The following is a 14,985-nucleotide window of genomic DNA, read 5'->3' as shown; positions in this document are numbered from 1 at the left end:
GAGGAAAGCGAGCGTTCACTAAGCGTCACCTGAGAGCGAGCTAGGCTTACTGAAAGGAGCTGGGCTTGTAAGCAGCAGTGAAAGTTGGTCGGGTTTACCAAAGCTGCTTTTCTGAGCTAATCCCTGCCCGTTTCCACAAGGCAAATTAACGCCCGCATTAGTGTTCCTCCCGAGGGGCTGCGGCCAGGAGGCCGCCGGCGGGCGCTGGCCGTGAGGGAGGCTCGGCAGGAGCCGGCGGTGCCGCCCGGGGCGCGGCCGTTACCAGGCCAGCGGTGAGGGCCCCGCGCCGCCATGGCGGGGCCGCTGCGGCCGGTGTACGAGGGGCGGTTCACAGACAGGTTCCCACACATCTCGGCCGTGAGTGCCAGCGCTGGGCTGGGGGGGACCCTAGGTGCTGCCCGCCCGCTTTCTGCACCTTCCCAGCACCGCGGTCTGGCTGTGGGCTGGGGGAAAAGGCTGCAGCGGGGGCAGCCGGTGGGCTGCACTCACTGCGATCCCGCCTTGCCCCCAAAATAAAGCTGTGGGCTCCGTTGTGTCATCGTGTGGACGGTTCGACAACACCTCGTGTGAGGTGTCACAACCCAGTTTGACCAGTTTGACTTGGTTACACCTTATTTTTCGGTTGTGTTGCATAGGCTGGGAAGTTGCTTTCTACCGGCGATACGGCTGCGCGTTGCCTCACTGAGATTGTACCCAGGGTGAGTTTTCAGATGCTCCTTGTTAAGCTTCTGTGATAATTTCATATGACTGATTGTGCCTATATGATAGACAGGCCCAAAATATGTTACTTCTGTTCATGCCGTTTTTATAAATAATTGGTGAAACCTTGGCAATTTTTTCCCATCTATTTAGAAACTGCTAACTTCAATTTTTTAGATATTAATAGTTTTTATTTAAAGGAAAGAAGCTACTAGCTAAAGAAGCTACTAGGATTCCAAGATGTTTCTGATAGTTATTTTTCCATCTGTGTGTTTTACAAAATTCAACATGCCTCCTTAGGCAGGATTAAAGAGAATTATTTTACTGTTTTTTTGCTGTTGATACAATTATAGTGATTATTATGACTTCTGATGGAGGACCTTCTACTTTATTGAGGCTGCCCTGTTTGAGTTGTGATCCCTGCTGGCCCTTCCCGGTGTTCCTGAAGAGGCAGAGGCCTTTGAAACGCAAGAATCCCCTCAGTGTCGTCTATCCTTTTAAATGTGCTTAATAAACAAAACGGTGGTTAAAGCCATTTCTGAAACTGACACACTGATGAGGGACTTGTTGTGAATTATGCTGAATGTTTCTGAAGCTTGTAACATAACACACATAAAGAAGCTGTAGTTCATCTTAAAGCCTAAACCAGAAATGTGAAATCTAGGCATTCTCTCATGACTTCTGTTGGTGGTGTGATTAAATTTAAGCTGGGCTGTGTAGGCCTTGCGTTCAGAACGTTAAGATCTGCAGGAATGCAGGCATGTTTTATTGTCTTAAAATGTCTTTCTATTTTGCTCTTACATTTGTGGAGTCACACTGAATTGGCTGTGGTATGTTTTCTTTTCATTAATATTTTATGGAAAAATGCCGTAAAACTGTTTTTTCTTTGCCTTATATATAGCCTGTTACTCCAACTATTGTGCGAAAGTTTCGAAATACGACAAATCCAGCTCCTGGTGCTGAAAGAATATTCTATGGCAGAGCAGATGATCCTGACATTGCAGCTCACTTGACACATGGCATACAGTCACGTTCTTCACTTGGTGTAAGGATGTGTTTTGTTTCCTTTTGTTTAAGAATGAACTGCTTAAGAATGTACTTAGTAAAAGCAACTGATTTCTTCGAGATCAGGGATAAAGGTTTGTAGCTGAGTGATAGCTTTGTGGCATTTCACTGCTGCTGTGAATTATGTGAAGTCTGAGGTCAATTCATAAGATTTAGTTAGTATAATTGAAATTGGAAAGTAGTTGAAGTTCAATCACTTCTGTTGAATAACTTTTGCAATGACTACTGAATTATTCATTTCATTTCAACATTTAACTGTCTTCTACCCACAAATTTTTCTGCTCTTCTCTTTCCTAACAACAGAAGTAAAATTTGTTGAGCTCTTAACAAGAGAACTATAATCTGAGAATATACTCATATTCTCAGCATAATTTTTCTGTATTCTCTAACTTTTGGGTTGAAAATGATTTTATTAGATAAAAAATGCTATTTTGGATATGGCAGCCTGTTTTGTGTGTAGTCCTCACAACTTATTTTTCTAAGATGTAATCAAACAACCAAAGAGCTCATTGATGACTATTGTTCATAACTATTGTTCAAATAATTCATCTCTAAAAATAACAATTGTTTAGTAAATACAGTTTGCTCATTCATTTTGGCAGCAGGTCAATAAAAAGCCCTCTTTTGGATTACCTTGATGGGTAGTCTGAAAAATAAAATGACTTGAGAAGATCAAAGTTCCCTGTTTTGACATTTTTAAACATTTTTTTGTTGTTGTTTTGTTCTGAGAGGCTGCAGTCTGGAATTTTGTTTATCAACAAGTGGAAAAAACTTGCATAAATTTAAAAAGTTCTGTTTTATAATATGTATTTTATTTCTGGAGATTTAACATACCATTTATTATTAGTGACCTTATCTCACAATGCAGTTGTGTTTTGCAACTTGGTAGATAAACTTAGGTCACTCTGATCATCTAAGATCTCATTGCAACTCTTACCATCAAACTGCTGTTCTTGTGTGTGTTTGAGGAGGTAGCCGTATTGATGTGTGAATGATTAAAATTTGTTTGTTTTTCTGCCTTTTGTGTTGTTTGTGACCTTTTTAGGCAGCTTCATTGATAAATCCACTTCCTAAAACTAATTTTCAACAAAAAATACAAGATAGAAAAGAAGCAATCTACTTTAGTAACCGTGAAGCACCCTTGGGCAAATCACATGATCAATCTCCTATGTTACCTCAGGGCTTAGATATAACTAATACCACATTTGGAACAAAAATCATCCAAGGTAGGAAAACTTAGTGTTAAAAATGGTTCTCCTAAGTATGAGATAACCTGTAACTTAACATTTAGCATATATTGTATGCTTCCAACAGTTCTGGTTTAATAGGAAACTTATTATAATGGGTATTGAAATGGATAAAAATATACTAGTATCTTTCAGTAATGATGAAAAAACAGGCTCCTGAAACGTTTTGTAGCTACTAGGGCTTTTTTTTTAAGGGTCTAATAAAAGATATTACCTTGACCTGTGAATCTATCCTCCACAGATAGGAGCTAGTAACATATGTGTTGACAATGTAATCTACTTGCAACAATTAGGCTCATCTCAGTTTCTCTGACTTAGTCCCATATTATCATGCTGTGAGCTTCATACTGCTTTTCTAGTTTGGTGGAAGCATCGTACTTCCACATTATTAGCATCTTCTTTAACAGGATATTGTTTAAAATTTAAAAACAAGCAAACCCATATATATGTTCCTTGCTTTTCAGATGCACCAGCTGGAGAGCTTATAAATCCACCAAAAACATTTGAGGAAGTAGATGAAGAAACCAGAAAAGGACATGATCTGTACGTTGTGTCGCACAATGATTATTATGCAGGTATGTTCAAGGCTAGTAAGAAGTCCTATAAAAAGACCTAATGTGAATAATGTTAATTGAACCTCTTTGTGTCTTCAAAACTTATTGGGAATTACTTTTTTTTTTTTTTTTTTTAGATATAAGCTATTACTTTTTACTTTTACTTCTTTTTACATCTTTACTATTACTATATTACTATTATTTACTTCATTACTAATATTATTTTAAAAAGTAAAGATGTGAAAAAAATCAGATATACAGCTGAAAGAACACTTATTATAACACCTATAATGGTAGGTCACTTCGTTATGGGTGTAGTAGGTAGTGTAAGAGATTATTAATGGAATTGAAAGACTGATTTCTTTTGGGTGCAATTTGAAAAGCAGGCTACTTTCAAAAAGGAAAAAACTCTGTGCTCTAGTTGGTTAGTGAGTTTGCCATTGTCTATGCCTTTGAGAGCAATCAGGTTTAGATCACACACTGTAAGCCTAACTCACCCTATTACTTTATACCTTTGTGTTTTATTAGGATCTAAACAAAATTTCAGGTCACCTAGACTTCTTGACAGGAAGCTCAACATCAAGCTCTGTTTACATCAAGGAATTTCAGGCTGCTGCCTGTCTCTCAGGAATGCAAGTTCCTCAGCTTGCAGTGCCTGCACGTCTGTCCTGCAGTCTTGGTCTCTGCCCTTCCAGTGGGCTTTACAAAGTCTGAAGAATTGCTTCAGACTTTGGAGGCTATACTTACTTAAAGTGGTCTGCTCACTGTAGGTTACCCTTTATCTCGTACATGGTAACAGAGTGACAAATATGCAGGACGTGTTACTTTTGCTGCCCCTTCTATTTTTTCCACTTACACTGTGAGACTTACGTTGCTGGTCTATAAAATTAGCATTACAATAAAATTACCCATTGTGCTATTACCAATAATTTTGAAGGTGGAGGCCCAACCTGTAAGAAACTGTGATACAAATATTTCAGTTGTAATAATGTAAACTTCATATGGATGCTCTTATGGAGAAGTGAAATTATGGTACATTGTTCTCTCACTGAGAAACTCTGCTTGTGCAGAATATGGTGCTATTGCTCTAAATTGGTGAAACTTGTAATGTTATTTCCCCTCCTCCCTAACTTTATTAGGTGTTCTAGTGGAATTATCTGTTTCTGTCTCTTTCATAACTTCTATGCACAAGATCATGGAGAGGTCAAGCCAACTGAGCAGCTAGAAGACTGTTTATGTAGAAGGAATAAAAAAACTCAACTATGTGTTCCAGTTTTGAACAATAACACAAAAATTCCATGCTGAAATACAGACAGAAGAAGCCTTTCTTAAAAAGCGTGCATGAACAATGTTTTTTGAAAGTTTTAATTGCAATTCTTTTCCAAAGGTGATTGAAAGTGCAGGAAAAATAAATACTTTGTGTAAGCAAACTACAAGCATGTGACGTTCTAGTATGTGAAACTTCATTTTACAGGCAAAGCTGTATTAATAGCTGTAATAAAAAGTAGGGCAACATCTTGTTTACTGTGAAGTCAGTGGAAATATTCCTATTGAAATCAATATAGCAAGAGTATATCTAAAAGTGCAGCAGATCAAAATATTTTTTACTTTTTAGTATTTTTTTTTAACAATAAATTTGATGGTATTTGATGTATGTTTTTGCCTGAGTACAGACATAAGGTGTTTTTGTTTACATGATTAAGCAATCTGGTGTTTTTTCATTAATTCTGTTGGACTTGTCTTTACCCCTTCTTTTACTTCTGAATAAAGGGTAAAGGATATCCAGCTATTTTATAACTTGGATAGTTTGAGGCTTTTTTGTTGCCTTTTGTGCTCTCTTTTGACAATGAAATTAATCTTAATTACTTAATAAGTAGTGCATGTGTTACACAAATTTTATGTCTTTGAAAAGAATTGTTAATTAGTTATTTGCTTTTATTTACTGTTTTATGAATGAAGGTACCTATTTTAGTGTGTTAGTATATTTCTCTTGCTGAAGTATTTTAAACAAATCAAAATGTTTCCCTTCCCACCTCCCCTCACCGCAGGAGAAGCTATAAATAGAAAGTATGACTCACCAAACTTCAACAAGTCTTTTGCATATGGAATAGAAACCCCTCACTTCAAAGATGGACGAAACGTATCCAAATCCTTAAATTGGCTCTGTGATCTGCAATGGTAAGTTGCCATGAGTTAACTAATTAAAGGCGTGAGTTTTAAAGAATAGTCTTCATATTTGAATATAATTTTACATCTTGCAATCCTGTCCTTTGGCTTGTTAGACTTATTGAACTGAATAGAAAATGCAAGAAGTATTTTTCAGAATAATGTATCCAAATCAGTTCTACCATAGTATGGCAGCACAATGCTTGGCATTTCTTCAACATTACTTTTAAGTTGGGCCTCTTTATTAATTTTTTAACTTTTTTTTTTTTTTTTTTTAAAGGTAAGGCCTCTGATTTTTGAAATAGCAAAACTTATCAATTACTCAATTTGGTTTTCATGTGAAAGAGTGTCTGTTTTCTTCTAGCATATAGTATTTTTGAATGTTATTGAGCAGTTATTGAATACTATTAAACAACTGTTTGAGAATTATATTCAAATTTTATAGGAAAAAAGCAGCAATAATTGTATCTAAAAGAAGTGATGATTTCAAGGAAAAATTTCAACCTCAAGTTGGAAAAGTCCTTGATCCGTAAGTAAGCAAAGATACCTTCCAAGAACAAAATTTCACTCCCATATGCCAAGTCTCCAATGTCTTGTTTTAGATCACCTGTATTCATATAGAAAAGGACATGACACTAAATTGTAACATTATCTAGCAGCATGTCTTAATCTCAGTTGAGGCATTACAATGCTTCATGAACTGGTGATCTGTAACAGTTTTTTAAGTTCACAAAACAATGTTTATGGAGCATTGCAGTTGTCTTAAGGCAAATAGTGGTCAGGATCCAGCAATGCTGTAAGTCTGAGGTTCCTGAATGTATACTGTCTGTCTATATCCATACTGCTGAATATATACTGAATGTATACAAAGGCTGTCTTTGCAGTTGTATTTCTGTATAGTTGGAGACCCACAAACAACATTATTGACTTTGGTAGCCAAACTTAATTTTAAGCTCAAGATCACAGGCTTAAGTGACTCTGGAGACTATGCCCTTGCTACCTATGTCCCTTGGTGAATGTTTCTCCTTTCTGTAGGGAGAGTCACTTTCTCCTGTGTCCTTCATGGTGTGCTTACTGTCAAGGAGATCTGGATTGTGAGCAACATGAGGCAGTGTAATTAGTCAGGGAATCTAGGTTGCAGTGCAAGCTCAAATTCAGCACTAATATTACCAGTTAGAAACAAAGCTCAGTTTCTTTTGTGAATTTTACATCATCCCAATCCTGTTTGTTATAGGAAAATGATTAGAGAAAATTGCACCTAGTAGTATTTAGATTACTGTGCTTCCATCTCTCAGTAGGATTTTTCTTTTCTTGCTTAGGAAAAAAAACCAACAAAAAACTCTTTTCAAATTCGATGGTGTTTTCTGATTCATGTAACAAAGCTTTAATTATTAAACATGCAGAAAAATTAATGTTGAATCTTTTTCAAATTAAGGAATAAATTTTTAATGTTAACAACATCATCTTAATTTTCTGTTTAAAAAAATGGGGCCAAATTTTCTAGAGGAAATTGGCTTGGTTACTATTCTTTGTAGATACAGCCTTGCTTATGAAAAAGCAGAGATGTGATTAAACCTTCACACTGTAGCCAAAAGTAGTTTATTCAGAGGCATTGCTTCAGTTGGAGATCTGGTTTGTCCAAAAATTAAACATTATTATTATCTGACAGGTGCACTGTAAGGGTTTTTGCTCACTTATTTCTGTCATTTTCATAGAGAAACTATTTTAGCAGTAGAATTTTTTTTGTTTGTTTTTGCTTTTTACCTTTTTAAACATTTCTAATGAATAATGTTTACATTTGTTTGTGTTTAGCAGCAAATGTTCTAAGTAGGTTTATAAAGGGATGCTTTTCTGCAGTTGCAACTTCAAGTAGTGATGAAAAATTTCAGGTTAACTATATGTGTCATTCCTAATTATATGACAGATGATCACATTTCTTTACTAATAGCTTAAGGTTTATTTTTACTGTTAATAAACTACTTTACAATTAACAAAGAAATGTGCATATTGGCAGTATAGCAGAAACTATGAATGTTCCCCCAGGCCATACGTTTGGAATGTTACTCCGTCCAGATGAATGTGGTAAGTCTTGTAGCAGCAGAATAAAATCCTATCTTGTTGATGAAATGAATTTAAAGTAGTTACTGTTAATTGTGTAGTGAATAATTTTCTTATAATCTTAGAGATAATACTAACTTTTTTGAGGGGCAATTTGAGAAAGAATAAAGAAAATTTGGTTTGGCAATTTTTGCTTTTTAAGCCCCTGTATCTGAATGGAAATGAAATAGGAAGCAAAGAAGAAGGCAGGAAGCTCATATTGACATTTAAGTGACAAAGTTAAATTGTGTCTTTCCTCATAATGATTTTTCTAGTATTTCTAGAAAAAGAGTAAAAATAACAAGCAATAGATGATTAAAATAAGAATTTATTGAAGGTGGTAGACAAAACAATAAAAACTTTTCATTATGGTGAAATTTTGAAAGCTACCCCACTCAAATAGCAGTTGTTGGAATTGATGATATTTTAATGTAACTACTAATGGTTTGGAAATGCAGTGAATAATTAAGAAGCAAACTATGTAAGTGGCTCAAAATTATTTAATTGGTCAAGACCAGAGAACTTTGTTTAAATTCTACATAAGCCCGTGATATAAAGCATTCTACATGCTTTACTATGCAAGGTAATAAAGTTAAATATATTGAATGTGTAGGTATGGTTGTCCTATAAGAAACTTCAGAAGAACTGGTCAAACAAAGTTAAAAGAAGGCAGAATGACAGATAAATCATTCTTAACAAGTAGAGAATTATGCATGCATGCTTCTGTTTGCATGGGATTAGATGAACTACTACTGTATAATAACTGGACTCTGAATTAACTTCTTGTGCTCCAGAAAGTGACTTCAATGTAATGGTGAGGACTTGAATGAAAACTGTAGATCAGTGTATCAAAGTGTTTGAAACCTACCTAACAGTGTTAGTATACATAAGAAATGGTAAGAATAACACAAAAATAGTACTTTGTCTTTTTAGAAATCACTGATATAAAGGTACTTGAAATATTTACATTGAATATTCCATTGATTCCTGCAAGTATCTTGTAACATGACAGATTTGAAATGATAGATTAATAATATATATATTTTCTTGCTCTCAACTACCTGGACATAGAATAACTCTTATTTCTCTCAGAAACTTTTGGAAGCAATGAATAGATTTGTGAAGCTATATTAAAATGTTTCAAAATGTTCAATGTTAACTGCATGTGAGTAGTGAAATCATCAAGTGGACCATTTAATCTTTGGATGGCTATATCAAACGTTCAGTAGTGCTGAAAATCAGCATCTTGAAACTGAAGTTCTTCTCAGGTCTCTAAGCCATTTTTTAAAATGTCCATTTTCTGTATGTGTGCAACTAATTGATGAAGTATTTATTTTTTTATAGGAGTTGGTGATCTTCTTCACTGTAGGGCTCCAAGTGAGTTCCTCCGTGGTAAAGACAGAGAAAGAGCTGTGCTAGCTGCAGTTCGGCAAAGTTTGAAGAAAGCTAACTATGAAAATTTTGATATGTTGCTAGAAGCATTTAGGCATTATGATAAGGTTAGTGCTTTAAAAAAAAAAGTTTGATGTTAGCTCTTCTGTGTCATGGAGATACAGACATGAAGAAACATAGTAATAATGGAATGGTTGATGCATGACTTTCAAAAGGAATCTTGGTTTTGCCTCAAGATGTATGATTAGATTGCTGAGCACAAAAAGAAACCATGAGTAAATTTAAATTCAAAATCTGAACACAAGAATAGTTAATAATTTTCAATGCAAATAGTGATTTGAGATTTAAAAAAAAGTGTGTCAATATAAAAAAAAACAACGTTATTCTTCTAAATTAATATAGCTGAATATACATGTTGGTACATTTTTATAATAGCTGTTGTAACAACTGTTTTATTTATAATAGAATGGTGATGGAATGATAGACAAAGATGACCTGCGGAAGTCCTGTTTTCAGCTTAATCTGAACCTAGATGATGAGCTCTTGGATTCCTTATTTGACTATTGTGATTTGGATAAAGATGGTCTGATCAGTTATCTGGAGTTTGCAAACTTTCTTAACTGGAAAGACAAAATGGCTGTTAAAGAATTTGAAGAAAAAATAATTACAGAAGGTAGGTGAGTTAATACCGGAAAACTGTGTGGATGATCTTGTTCCTACAACAGCTATTGAAAGGACCCTGCTGAAGCAGAGTAGGTGCTTCTTTAGAAGAACAGGATGTTGAGAGTCCTTTCCTGCCAGCCAGTGGTAGCAGGAGATGGGAGAACCTTAGATATAAATGTATTTCAGAACCCAGGAGTTTTGTTCCATTTGGAGAAAGTAAAAATTTCGAAGAATCATTATAAAATATGCAGATTAATTATTCTATGTCACCTACCTTATAGTTTCTCAAGGATTCAAACAATGATGTTTTTTTATTATTATTATTATTATTTGTTTGTTTTTACCTCTTGCTTTATAATGTGGTGATAATAAATCCTGGTTGTTCCATAATTTTTGCTTACAGGGAAAAAAATGAATGTTCCTGCTCTGTCTGGCACAAATACAGATGATGAACCACTGCTGAAGCAGGAAGATCTTGTATTAAAAGAACCAGGAAGCTCAGAAAAGACACCAAAAACACTTACAAGACCAACAGACAGTGTATTTGCAGATTATCAAACAACTTCTTCTCAGTATAATGCTGTAGTAGGTGGTCTCCCAACAACCTGTAAGTACAGTGGACTGTACCACTCACTTCTAAGCATTATTTAAGTCAAAATCAGAAACAGGTTTGAAGAATACACTGGTGCTGATACTACTAATGCACAATAGTGAAATAATTTATCTAATCTAGGTTTGTTTATGATAGTGGCTTGGAAGTTGCCATGGCCTGTATGTTTGGCATGGATAATCCATTCAAAATTTGAAATTTAGTCTAGATATGCAAAACCTTTGACATTGTCCCACATGACATCTTTGTCTCTACATGTGTGTTGGAGAGACATGGGTTTGGTGGATAGAAGGCTCAGTGGATAAAAAATTGCTGAGGTGGTCACATTCAAAGAGATGCAGTCGACAACTCTGTCCAGGTGGAGACCAGAGACACGTAGTGTTCCTAAAGGATCAGTACTGGGACCAGTATTATTTAACATCTTTGTTGGTGACAAGGACAGTGGGATTTAGAGCTTTGACAGGCTTGAGAAGTGGGCCCATATGAACCTTATGCAGGACATTTTACTTGGCCTTCTTGAACTTCACCTGGGTCAGGGCAATCCCTAGCACAAGAACAGGCGTGGCAATGAGTGAGTTGAGAGCAGCCTGGCAGAAAAGGACTTAAGGGTGTTGACGATTGAAAAACTGAATGTGAGCTGGTAATGTATGCTTGCAGCCAACTGTATATTGGGCCGCATCAGAAGTGTGGCCATTAGGTCATGGGAAGTGATTCTTCCCTTCTACTCTGCTCTTATAAGACCTCACCTGGAGTATTGTGTTCGGTTCTGGGGCCCCCAATGTAAGAAAGACAAAGACCTGTATGAGCAAGTCCAGAGGACGGTCACAAAGATAGGAGAGGTGCTCCAGCCCTCTGATCATGAAGACAGGCTGAAGGAGCTGGGGGTGTTCAGCCTAGAGAAGAGAAGGCTCTGGGGAGATCTTATAGCAGCCTTCCACTACCCAAAGCTAGCCTATAAGAAAGATGGGGAGAGTAGTGATAGGACAATGGGTAATGGCTTTAAACTAAAAGCGGGTAGATTTAGATTAGACATTAGGAAGAAACTCTCTACTATGAGGGTGGTGAAGTATTGGAACAGGCTGCCTGGAGACATTGTGGATGCCCCATCCCTGGAGGTGTTCAAGGCCAGGTTGGATGAAGTTTTGAGCAGCCTGATTTAGGAGATTGTGCCTCTGCCCATGGTGTGTATGTGTGGAATTAGATGATCTTTAAACTCCTTTCCAACTCAAACCATTCCATGGTTCTGTGCTCTTGAGAAATTAAGGTGGTAATTTTAGGATAAGATCATCTTGGAATCATCTAAAAATGTTTCTCACTGAAGTACTCCGATATTATTGCAGTATTTCCTGTTCTCAAGCTACATGATGTAGTTTGGGATAGGAATTCTAAAAATAAGAAAAAAAGAGAAGGGGAGGAAACTCTTGAAGCTGTGTAGACAAAAAATCAAATTTGCTCTCATCTAATGCAAAATGTTATATCCTCCCTGGCAGTATTTTTACAGATAGGCTTTTCCATATTAGCTATTGATTGATTTCCACAGATTATCCAGTGTGTGGCATTCCAACTATTCGTTCAGATATTCCTGCTCCTCGAATTCGCCGCATCAGTGACAGAACTAACTATGGTGATGAGGCCAATGCTTATGCATTATTGTTCCCTTCTGTCTTCAGTCAAAAGGGAGTGTATGAAAATGACTTCTTTAAAACAAGACCAAAGGCAGAGGTATGGTACTTTTCTTCGGAACATTCTTCCAAGACAAATGTAATATGTGGGAGTGGAAAACTGTATTATTTAGTTAGTTGTAAAATTCGTTGTTCCAACATTGCCATCTTTCTTTATACCCATTCAGACACTTGAAAAGTATATAGTCTTCACATTCAAAGTTCTTCATAAAGATGGTTGATCTTCATTTTATTGAGATCTGACTTCCTTAAGTAATAGAAGGAAGTATGTTGAGTTGTTACTCACATGCTCACATGCTGTATTGAATGAGGGCTGGTAATTAATCTAGGGCTTTGCAGCCTGTCTTCCTAGTTTCTGCAATGTGAGAAGAACAGAGCAGCTGTGATATTTCCATCCTTGAACATATTCAAATTCCTGAGCAATGACCTAGGTAATATAGTTTAATGGTGAAGTTAGTCCTGCTTTGATAATATGGTTAGACAGATTTAACTCCAGAAATCTCTTTCAACAGACATTATTGTATGGTTCTATAAGTAGATAGAATACATAGTCTTAAAAAACAAAACAAAAAAGCCCCAAAGGAAGAATTTTACACCTGTATAAAACTAGTTTCTATCACACAGGAATGTTCAATGGAAAATTTTACCCAGGCTGTCTTCCCTCAAACTCCCACATTTTGTTAATGGCAAATTACTAAAATTTTTTATGTCTGGTATCTCTGTGGGTTGCTACCACTCTTACCTCACAGCTCAGAGTTCTTCAATCATAAGTGAAAGGTGTTTTTCTCCTTATTCAGTATTGTTTACTGTTTGGCTTCTTTATTTCTATGCTTTTTTAATGAAAAAAAACTAATCATTATTTGAAGAGATATTAGATTTATAAGATTCATCATTTGAAATATGACTTATGAGACAATGCTAAAAAAATAAATAAATAAATTCCAATCTAAAATGAAAAAAGAAGCTGTGACAACCTCTCCATCTCTATTAGTCACTTTATTAGATAAAGATTCAGTCAAAAAAAAATGGGTCTGAAACTTGTGTGTATGTTTTACAGAAAAAGGTGTTGCTAATTAGTGGCTGGAGAAGTAAAAGTGCTAAGTATAAAAGCCTATTGTCATGTTCTATAAATATCCGTAAAATGGCTTGTCAGAATGTCGTGAACATGAACACTTACCATTTTATAACCCAGCTCTGAAGCAGGAAATCCATGCATGCAGAATATAGCTAACAGTAAATAGAATTCATGCTTCATTGAGAAGCCCATTATACCTGTCAAGCATTAGATAGAGCTCTTCTCTGAAGTTATAATGTGGCCTGAGATGTCATACTCTATTGTAGGCTATATAGGCTATACAGCGTGCAGCACTGAACCATCTTTGAGTGTGTTAAATCATCCAATACTTGTGAAATAGATTAAATCAAGAGACTATCACTGACACTGCAGTATTTTGATATGGAATATTAATATTTTCAAAAGTGTAGTAGCTAACCTAATGTTTTCAAATGTGTAATAGCTAACTAAAGTATTTGAAAACCCGGAGTCATGTCATACTATTAGTTTTTGAAATGACCTGTAGAAATGAATGAGAACTCTCTTTTGTGTTATGAAGAGATGCTCTATAGTCAGAGTGCTTAAAGAGTGCTTTATAGTCAGGGTGTCTGTAGGGCCTTCTATTTTCTTCAGTGGAATTCATCATTTAAGAGAATAGAAGTTATTTAACTTAGTAGTAGCGTGTAATTTATATTCAACATGATCATGTTGACAATAGGTAAGGGCCAGATTAACCTGTCTGTGAACTCAATCGTCAGTGATTATTTTACAGCTGTTGATGAGCTAAGACAGAATACTATTTTAATATGATGAGTTACAAGAACATGCAGTTCTTTATGGTCCCTACGGTGTCAGCTATATTTGATTTTTCAACGTTGAAGTTGTTTCAATGTTATTAAGTGAAGTCAGTTTTGTATATAGTACAGCTTTCATCCCAATAAGATTGTTTCACTTAAATTGGGGGAACTTCTTTTTTTTAAGGATGCAGGATGTGGTCTGTAGTTTTAATTAAAAGAGGAAAAATATTCTTTGGCAAATAGATTGCCAACATATGTAAGAGCTGGACTCTATAGTTTAAAGAAAATGCAAACCAGAATTACTTGAGTTGTATTATTTTGTAGGTTGCACAAATTCTCCGCAACAGTGGTATGAACATTTCAGATGAAAGATTTGAAGAGATATGGAAGCAAGCCTGTATGAAACAACAGGAAGAAGAGGTTTGTGTACAAAATGTCAGGAATATACTGGATGAGATAAACGCAACGCCCGAAGACTAGAATTAGCAATTGTTTTGTGTGCATGTGATGCATATATTTAAATTGACATCAGTCATAATTCTGGTGCTGAATACAATAAAGATTTAAAATAAGATGTTTTTATATAACTAGAGTTCACTGTTTATTGTCTTTCTGAATACTGTATTTACCACAAATTTATATAAATGTTTCTGCCCTAGTTGCAGTTACTAGGAACCGATGTCCATATGAAGAAAAGAGGATACATGTACAATGTTTGTGAAAGGAATTCAAATTTTTATCTTACGTTCTTTATTCTATCATTTTTTTTTACATAATACTTTAGAAATGGACACTTGTGCATTTAGGATTTTTTTTCTCTCTGCAAGACCTCTTAAAGATAATTATCATAGAAAAATATCTAGCCTTGTTTCTAATGTTCTATAACTCCTTGTTAGTAAAATGGTAGCAAACAGAGAACTGACTAGGGTGCTATTTGATGCTTTTAAAAATCCATGCGA

The 14,985-nt window shown here is 35.7% G+C and overlaps 1 protein-coding gene across 1 annotated transcript; it reads left to right on the top strand.

The window, feature by feature from the left end:
• Window positions 1-291: 291 nt before the first annotated feature.
• EFHB (EF-hand domain family member B) lies at window positions 292-14,506 on the top strand (the record flags this gene model as incomplete). The annotated part of the gene is made up of 13 exons (XM_082755342.1): window positions 292-357; window positions 636-698; window positions 1,601-1,744; window positions 2,810-2,990; window positions 3,476-3,586; window positions 5,614-5,743; window positions 6,177-6,260; window positions 7,746-7,813; window positions 9,173-9,327; window positions 9,686-9,893; window positions 10,287-10,490; window positions 12,034-12,215; window positions 14,351-14,506. 13 exons carry the CDS (start codon window positions 292-294, stop codon window positions 14,504-14,506), a joined length of 1,752 nt encoding a protein of 583 aa, XP_082611468.1.
• Between the last annotated feature and the right edge of the window lie 479 nt (window positions 14,507-14,985).

This window comes from Aythya marila (assembly GCF_965140915.1).
Source record: "Aythya marila genome assembly, chromosome: 2".
Lineage (NCBI taxonomy): Eukaryota > Metazoa > Chordata > Aves > Anseriformes > Anatidae > Aythya > Aythya marila.
Note: the sequence above shows the minus strand (reverse complement) of the source record. Positions and strands in the feature narration are given on the sequence as shown.